Source organism: Erpetoichthys calabaricus, chromosome 5 (genome assembly GCF_900747795.2).
Source record: "Erpetoichthys calabaricus chromosome 5, fErpCal1.3, whole genome shotgun sequence".
Taxonomy (NCBI): Eukaryota; Metazoa; Chordata; class Cladistia; order Polypteriformes; family Polypteridae; genus Erpetoichthys; species Erpetoichthys calabaricus.
In genome coordinates, this window is record NC_041398.2 from 168319914 (window position 1) to 168329913 (window position 10000).

Consider the following 10000-nt stretch of genomic DNA (forward strand, 5'->3'; position numbering starts at 1 on the left):
CTCACAGCAGATGAACTCACTATAACCGACCATTTTCTTCTTTCATTCAATGCCAAACTTACCTTTTCTGTTCCTAAGCTTCCACGTCTCATAGCCTTTCGCAACATTAAGAATATTAACTTGAATTTGCTGTTTTCTAGAATCGATTCCCAAATGGACTTTTATAATTTATCCACTCCCATAGAACTGGTCTCATATTATAACACCTGTCTTAATGATATTCTTAATTCTCTGGCTCTGCTAAAAACCCATTTTGTTTCTTTTTCTTTTTCTGCCCCTTGGTTTACGCCTGAACTTCGGCTTCTGAAAGCTAAGGGCAGGCAACTTGAAAGGTTGTTTAAAAAATCCGGACTGTTTGTCCACAAAGAGATGTATAAAAATCATCTTCTCTATTATAAGGATTGTATAGCTCAAACCAAGTCTAATTATTACACTCAGTTAATTACTCGTAATACAGGTAACACCAAGACTTTGTTTTCTTTACTTAATAATGTTACACAACCTCCAGACTCTTTACCATCTCACCTTTACTCAACTGCTTTCTGTAATTCTCTTATGTCTTTTTTCAACGAGAAAATCCAAAAGATACATCAGCACCTTGGTCCAGATCTTCTCTATATTCCTTCTGAACTACACTCGCCTATTCACTTTTTCTCTTCTTTCCAGCTTCCCACTTCCTCTGAAATTTCAGATCTCATCTGCAAATCCAAGTCATCTACTTGTCAGCTGGACCCCCTGCCTACAGTTCTGGTTAAAGCCTGCCTCCCCTCTCTAGTCCCTCTCATTTCTGCCATCATTCACTCTTCTCTCACTACTGGTATTATTCCCTCATCTTTTAAAACTGCTGCTATAACCCCAATATTAAAAAAACCTGGTGCTGATCCTACTAATTTCAATAACTTTCGCCCCATTTCTAACTTGCCCTTTATCTCCAAAATTCTTGAAAAAATAGTAGCTATCCAACTTCACACCCATTTATCTCATAATAATCTATATGAAAAGTTCCAGTCTGGTTTTCGCCCCCTTCATAGTACAGAAATGGCACTTGTTAAAATTACTAATGACCTCCTTATGGCTGCTGACTCCGGTCTAATCACTATTCTCATCCTCCTTGATCTGAGTGCGGCCTTTGATACTATTTGTCATACCACTCTCCTTAATAGATTATCTCTGATTGGCATTACTCACACTCCACTTGATTGGTTTAGATCCTACCTCTTAGGCCGCACTCAGTTCATACAACTTAAAACCTTCACATCCAAACCCACCGCTGTTACCTCTGGTGTGCCCCAGGGCTCTGTCCTGGGACCTCTTCTTTTTATTATTTACCTTCTTCCCCTTGGCAATATTTTTCGCAAATATAACATTAATTTTCACTGTTATGCTGATGACACCCAGCTCTACCTTGCTGGTAATCCCACCTCCTCTTTTCCACCACCCTCGCTTATTGACTGCATTGCTGAAATTAAATCCTGGTTTTCTTCGAATTTTCTCAAATTAAACAGTGACAAAACTGAGGTTCTCCTCATTGGTTCAAAATCTTCATTATTCAAAACCAATAATCTTTCTCTTATTATTGATGACTTTGTTGTTTCCCCATCATCTCAGGTCAAGAGTCTGGGTGTCATCCTCGACAGTACTCTATCCTTCCAATCTCACATTAATAACATCACCCGGTCTGCTTACTTCCACCTACGTAATATTAATCGTATTCGCCCCTCCCTCACTCCTCACACCACTGCCATTCTTGTTCATAGTCTTGTCACTTCTCGGCTGGACTACTGCAATTCACTCCTCTTTGGTCTCCCGAATAAATCTCTTCATAAGCTTCAGTTAGTCCAGAATTCTGCAGCACGTATCATCACTCAAATCCCATCTATTCACCATATTACTCCGGTCTTGCAGCAGCTTCATTGGCTCCCGATTAAGTTTCGTATTGATTTTAAGATTCTACTATTAACATTTAAGGCCATCCATAACCTCGCCCCTCCATATCTGTCTGACCTTCTTCATGTTGCCATTCCATCCCGTAACCTTAGATCCTCTTCCTCCACCCATCTGACTGTTCCTCCCGCCCGTCTAACCACCATGGGGAGCAGAGCTTTCAGCCGTTCTGCTCCCAAGCTCTGGAATTCATTGCCTGCGGATCTCCGAAATATCAAATCATATTCATCCTTCAAATGTAAACTTAAAACGCATCTGTTTAAAATGGCTTTTTCTTTTTCCTCCTGATTATAATGGTTTTGTTTGGTTTTAATTTCTAGATTTTCTGATGTTTTAAGTTTTTTATAATTGTGTCTTTTATTTAATTATTTATCTATTTATTGTTGTTCGGTGTCCTTGAGTTTCCTGAAAGGCGCCTTGTATAAATAAAATGTATTATTATTATTATTATTAAGCATTTAAATCTATAGCAAAAGCAGAAATATTTCAAAATGTCTTATAAACGTAAAAACCATGCTGCTGTGCTTTTATGAATGTCGAATAAAAAAAAAAAAAACGCTAATTAAATGAGATCAGTGCTATCAGGTGTTGTCAATGATTAGGAATCCGGTTGGAACAAAACCCTGCAGCCACAGGGGTTCACCAGGACCGAGTTTGGGAAACACTGCTGAACACAGACGAAAGCAACTCAGGTGAGGAGTTGGGGGCGGGCAAAGTAGTTGCAGCCATTGATTATTCAGTGTTGTTTGCCTGGGTGTCTGATCTGCTCGACGGGATCAGAAATAAAAGGAAAACAATGTGAAGGCAATGTCACAGGTGTTCCTGTGGTATAGTGGGTCTACAGCTCCTCTTCAAAAGGCCATCCTCTTTAATAAAACCCCTGTGTACGTCCAGTGTCCGTGTGTGTATCTTCTGGTGAAGTGCGCATGCACGGGGCACGGTGCGATGTTTCAAAGGCCGCCTGACACGTCACACAAGACAGAGAGGGCGGGACCTATAAAATATCGCGCGGCCGACCCAATCTGATTTCGGTAAATGAGGTAAGACCTAAAACATAAAACACGAAAAATCCAATCGAGTACAGAGACGTGGAGACCAGCTTCCCCATTGTTGTGCAAGAGTGTAAAACATGAAAAATCCAATCGGGTACTGAGACGCGGAGACCAGCTTCCCCATTGTTGTGCAAGAGTGTAAAACACGAAAAATCCAATTGGGTACTGAGACGCGGAGACCAGCTTCTACATTGTTGTGCAAGTGTTCACTCTGAGGATGTCAGATTTGCAATTAAGAAGCTTGGCCCCGGAAAGTGTGAAGTGTCAGTCGTTGATGGGGTTTTCCTAAATATACGTTTTTTCATGATATTACAATACAATGACTTTTAAAAGTAGATTTATTTTCGCGCACATTAAATCAGTTGCTGGGGAGAATCTGCTGATTGCCCACTGTTGTGACAGAAAATTAAATGCATATTACGGACAGCAAAGCCAGTATTACTGTCAGAGAAAATTACAGGCATTTTACGGAAAAAATTTAATGAGGTAAAAGGTCCCTTGCCATTTAATATAGACTGTTCCTACTAATGTTTATGGACTACTGTTCTAGCGCCCATTATTGTAACGGGCTTAATGTCTAGTTTTTAAATAAATAATCACTGCGCTCACAGCGTAGAGAGGGGCGTGGTAGTGTGGCTGAAACGGTTTCCGGGTGGAGTCGTGCTGCGGGCGTTTCTCACCTGTGCAGTGTGTGAGCAAGTGAGGAGAGAGAGAAAGCCGGTACGTTAGAGCGAGCGAGAGCAGGTTCGCGGCAGCTGAGCAGACAGCCTGGGTGTTTGGCCGACACCCGGGGGAGTAGTAGTTGTGGTCGCTTCCGCTGAGATTACTTCAGGGGAAGCCGACCGGAGCCAAGGATCGGTCAGGCGACTGACAGTAGTGGAGTCAGGCACAGAGAAGGTCATCTGCTGAGAGAGCGTCTCGCCTGTTGCAGGGTCCGCATCGGTGAAGCAGGTGAGATGCTAATGAAAAAGAGGCACTGGGCTTATTGGTTTTTAAAGACTGCTTCCTGCATTGTGTTTTAACCTCAGTTTTAAAGGATTGTTTTAAGGATCCCATGATCTTAGAGTTGGTGTTTTTCTATTGTTGTGTTTTTTTAAACTTTTACATTTCTTTTAAGGATCCCATGATCTTAGATTTGCCGTGCGTGGCTCTGTGAGTTGTCGTGCATATCACATGGTCTGTCTTGGGTGCTGCTTCTTGCGAGCCCTGGTCGGCTGCTTAGTGGATTATATATATATATATATATATATATATATATATATATAAAGAAGATGGTATGAAATTTTGTAGACAGACGTTTAGACAGACATTTTTCGTGTTCCTGCAGGAACCTCTAAGAAGAAGCATGTTTGTCGCGGATGCGAATCGCTGTATGCAGTCTGTAAAACAGTTTGCGATGGTGGATGCATGGTCGTGCGTTGTAACCAAAAAGAATAATGAAAAGTCAACGTGGCTCAGAGGTGCATGTGGACCGTAGCAGAGACGAACCCGACTGACACGGTGATTGGTGAGTTGCTGCATTCGAGTTGGTGTGCGTGGCTGAGTTGTCGTTGTATCCCACGGTCTTAGAGTTGGTGGGCGGGGCTCTGACGCGGTGATTGGTGAGTTGTTGCATCCGAGCTGGTGGGCGTGGCTGAGTTGTTGTCGTATCCCATGGTCTTAAGAGTTGGTGGGCGGGGCTCTGACACGGTGATTGGTGAGTTGTTGAGTCTGAGTTGGTGGGCGTGGCTCTGTGAGTTGTCGTCATATCCCATGGTCTTAGAATTGGTGGGCGGGGCTCTGTCTTGCTTGCCATGGACTTAGTGAATTTATATATATATATATATATATATATATATACACACTAGCAAAATTCCTGCGCTTCGCAGCGGAGAAGTAGTGTGTTAAAGAGGTTATGTAAACATATATATATATATACATATATACATATATATACATATCTACATATACACATATCTACATATACATATATATATATATATATATATATATATATATATATATATATACACACACACATATATACATATATATACAGTGGAACCTCTAGATACGAGTTTAATTCATTCCAGAACTGAGCTTGTATAGCGAATTTCTCGTATCTAGAACAAACTTCCCCATTGAAAATAATGGAAATCCAGTTAATCCGTTCTGCACCCCAAATATATTAACATAAAAATCAATTTTCCTAACAAATAACACTGATAAATTATATATACTGTAGTCTACCTTTAATAAATAACACTGGTAAATAATATAACTGATTATTAAAAGAATCAAAACAGGTGTCCAAAGTGCAGTAGAGCATTCAATAAATCTTTAAATAAATAATCCTTAAAACAGTTGTGAAGTGGAGGTTTAAAATACACAAGAATAACAATCCTTTAACACGAGGTTAAAACGTCAAAAGGATGCCGTCTTTAAAAAACAGATGACAATCCCCGGTGCTTCTTCTCTGTTAGCGTCTCACCTGCGGGTTCTGCAACAGGCGAGACACTCTTAATGCAGCTGACCTTCTCTACACCGTCCTGCTTCAGCTGTTTGGCTCGCCTGTTCAGCTCACTGTTCAGCTACACGCGAGCCTGCACTCACTCGCCCGCCTGCCTTCCCCCCCCCCCCTCTCTCTCTCTCTTTCCTTTTACTTTTTCTCCCCCTTAACTGGCTCGCGCTTCTCTATATATGAGGGGAGGACATGGCAGCTGCAGCCCATCAGCCACAGGAACAATCATGGATGTGGGCAGTTTCCCACCTGTGCACTTAAGTGAGAAACGCAGACACCGCAGATCGCGGCTCGCAACTGCTACCACGCCCCCTTGCTAAGCCGCGAGCTATACCCACAGCCTGGCTCGTGGCTCGTTACGCGAGCCAATGCTCGTATTTAGATCTGAATTTTTCGCTCATACTTTCCTCGTATTTTGAATTTCTCGTATACAGAGGTGATCGTATCTCGAGGTTCCACTGTATATATATATATATATATATATATATATATATATAAACATATCAACATATATATACACATACATATACACACATCCATAAACACACACATATACATATATACATATACACATACATACATAGTGCGTTGTAACACGGGCTATGATTGTTACATGGGAGGGAGACGACAAATCACAGCTTCCCGCTTTCTAATCAGGCCTGTGATTGGTGCTTTGACTGATGCCCAGATCCCACAGTATCTCCCCTTAGGAGAGGCGTTAGGCAAGTGTAATTGAATAGTGGTGCTGCAAGTTTAGCTTTACACCTGTTTTTAAGGCTTATTGACTGAAAGGGGCTTTCATGAAAAAACTTAGGGCTTTGCTACAGGATACACCCTCCACAAGTTAAGGAAGTAAAAATAAAGGTATATATTTCTGTTTTATTTAAACCTTTTAAGTTTGTATGCGGGCGGCATGGTGGCGCAGTGAAAGGTGCCAGTTAGGAGACCCGGGTTCGCTTCCCTGCGTGGAGTTTGAATGTTCTCCCCGTGTCTGTCTGGGTTTCCTCCGGGTACTCCGGTTTCCTCCCACAGTCCAAAGACATGCAGGTTAGGTGCATTGGCGATTCTAAATTGTCCATGGTGTGTGGGTGTGTGCGCCCTGCGGTGGGCTGGCACCTTGCCCGGGGTTTGTTTCCTGCCTTGTGCCCTGTGTTGGCAGGGATTGGCTCCTGTATTTAGGATATAGCGGGTTGGATAATGGATGGATGGACATTTGTATGCATAGCCCCATTTGCCCGTTTTCGTTTTTTTTTTCTTTCTTCAGTAATATTTCAGCAAACCCGGAGCTTGTCAGTTCAAATCCTGGTACTGACACTACTGTGTGACCCTGAGGAAATCACTTCACCTGCCTGTGCTGCAAAAAACAAAAGTAATGTAACAAATTGTACCTCAGATGTTGCAAGTTGCTGGAATAAAGGCATAAGTCAAATAGATAAATATGTATTATACACATAGGAACTATTCATTTATTTTCAGTTAAGTCATCTGCAGCAAACCTTTATAAATGAGGGTTTCTCCTTTTTAGATAGTGCAAACTGTTTCTTCTTCATTGAGGTTTTCTCTTGGAGAGCTTTTTTCATTTCATTGAAAATTAAAGCAGCAGCTGCCAAAATATGTAGCTTTCTTATTAATTTTTCAACATTGTGTAAAATAACTTTATAAAGTAACATAAAAGGTTTAAATACTGGTTATCCTTTTACACTAAAATATTACTAAAGAGATACAAAAAAAGTAAAATGCATATGTTGTTTTTCTTTAAGGAGATTAAATATTACTGAAGAAAGAAAAAAAAAAACTGAAACAGCCAAATGGGGCTATGCATACGAACTTAAAAGGTTTAAATAAAACAGAAATATATACCTTTATATTTACTTCATTAACTTGTGGAGGGTGTATCCTGTAGCAAAGCCCTAACTTTTTTCGTGAAAGCCCGTTTCAGTCAATAAGTCTTAAAAACAGGTGTAAAGATATTGACAATAAGCTACGCAAACCCACCAAGACATGGAATCGTTTAAATCAAGTATCATTACATCTTCCTTTCTTAAAGAGAAGTAAGGCAGTACTTATAAGCTTAGTAATGTTATACATTTCAAATGCTACTTTGATAAACTTTATCACTTCAAACAACTGAACTATCCAGAACATTTCAGGCATACATCCAGCATTCAAACTATGTATAAAAAGCACAACTGTTAAAGGAATTCAGCATTTCTTAATTGAAAATGTTCCTTTAATCCTCAACATGTCTCAATGAGTCGTTCTGGTGGTTTTACTTGACGTTTTGATCTTCTGGTTAATTGTGTTTGCAATTGAGATGTTCTTTCCTGATTTATACTTGTTTTCTCATTAATATTTGTTTCGCTGGTGTTAGTGTTCTGATTAGAGGTTATTGGTCCTTTGATGTCTCGACGGTTTCTTCTTGGAACAGCTCCTATTACGCAATTCTGTCACATACTGGTCTATTGTTTCGCCGCTTTTCTGGAAACATGTAAAAAACTTGTGCTGCTCAAACGTCACATTGCACTTTGGGTTGCAATACGCTTCGAATTTTTCAACTATTTTGTTCAATTTCATATTGTTTCCATCTTCTTCAAACTGAAAATTGTTATACACCTCTAGCGGCTCTTCGCCAATTACATGTAGAAGAATAGACGCTTTCATTTTTTCTATCTGCTTCAATCGCAGCAAGATACAACTCGAATCTCTGTTTAAATCTTTTCCAATTTTCAGCTACATTTCCCTTTAACTGGAGATTTGGTTGGGGCTGTAATCCTTCCATATTTTTTTTTCTCTTTTGCTAGAACGTCTTAGCGCTTTCTGACCACGTTTTCGGGTTACTCACAGACACGAGACTCGTTCAAAAGCTGAACCTCTTCTTCACATTCCTCTTCCAATCCGCCACTTCTGACATCATGTAGTGATCTTGTTAGGTTCGTAGTTTAATCAATACACAGGATTGAAAGATGTAATAACTTTTTAATAGACAGACTTTAGAGACATTTACTGTACATGTTACTACTCGTTCTTTAGTTCACGCCCATTCTCCTACTTGCATCGGCATTCACAGGCATTACTAATCATTCTGTAAGTATCCCTTAATAGACCTTACTAATCAACTATCATTACAAAATCCAACGTGGTTTGTGCCCTTCAGGATGAAAACAGTTTGCATTTACTTTTTTAATAAAAGGCGAGCTTTTAAGCCTGAGAAATCACCCCGTAAATGCACACGTTTAATTGCACATGTGTTAATATGTATGCTTACACAGTATTAAACCCACCAAGACATGGAATCGTTTAAATCAAGACGCTGTGCTACATTTACTGTACATGTTACTACTCGTTCTTTTGTTCACGCCCATTCTCCTACTTGCATCGGCATTCACAGGCATTACTAATCATTCTGTAAGTATCCCTTAATAGACCTTACTAATTAACTATTATTACAAAATGCAACGTGGTTTGTGCCCTTCAGAATAAAAACAGTTTGCATTTACTTTTTTAATGAAAGGCGAGCTTTTAAGCCTGAGAAATCACCCCGTAAATTCACACGTTTAATTGCACATGTGTTAATATGTATGCTTACACAGTATTAAACCCACCAAGACATGGAATCGTTTAAATCAAGGCGCTGCGCTACCTTCTTCCAGATCGGCCCCAAGGCATTTCACGTGATTATGTAGGAGACATGATGATGCGATACGTGACTCCGCCCCCGTCCATTACAGTATATGGACAAAAAAGAGGTTCCAGTTATGACCGTTACGCTTTGAATTTCGAAATGAAACCTGCCTAACTTTTGTTAAGTAAGCTGTAAGGAATGAGCCTGCCAAATTTCAGCCTTCCACCTACACGGGAAGTTGGAGAATTAGTGATGAGTGAGTGAGTGAGTGAGTGAGTCAGTCAGTGAGGGCTTTGCCTTTTATTAGTATAGATATATATATATATATATATATATATATATATATATATATATATATATACATATACACACACACACAGAGTATATATCAATATACATACATATATATATATATATATATATATACAGTATATATCAATATCCATTATATATTAGACACTCAAATACATCAATACAGTTGAAAAACTGTCCAGTCAATTAAGCTTTCATAGAACTCAAGATTTTTGCCAGTTTAATTCACAAATTCAATTTTACATCATAAAAATTATTATGCTCTATTACAAAACATTTTTAAATTAATGTTAATAATATTATTTTAAAAGAGTCCTGTGGTGTTCAACCATAGACAACTCAGGAAAATACTTACCTGTTATGGAATACATTAGCAATAGCCTTAAAGCAGCCAGCTGCAACACGCCTTGAGCCGGTGTAACAGCGATCCACTGCCCAATACATAAGATTGCTTTGATCTGGATTTAGTTCTAGAAGCAACATGACTGCTTCACAGCCCAAGTGATGAACCTATATTTAAATAAATAAATAAATGCAGTTGAAAAACATCTATTATACTATTTTCTGAAT

General features: G+C 39.5%; 1 protein-coding gene across 7 annotated transcripts in view; it reads right to left on the reverse strand.

Annotated features, from left to right (window-relative positions):
• The window catches only part of fryl (furry homolog, like), a 621684-nt gene that overhangs the window by 206303 nt on the left and 405381 nt on the right, over positions 1-10000 (reverse strand). For all 7 annotated transcript variants that reach the window (XM_051927632.1, XM_051927631.1, XM_051927630.1 and 4 more), the window contains one exon: positions 9786-9940. In XM_051927632.1, coding sequence (XP_051783592.1) covers positions 9786-9940 — 155 coding nt within the window. The remainder of the gene's footprint in view (positions 1-9785; positions 9941-10000) is intronic.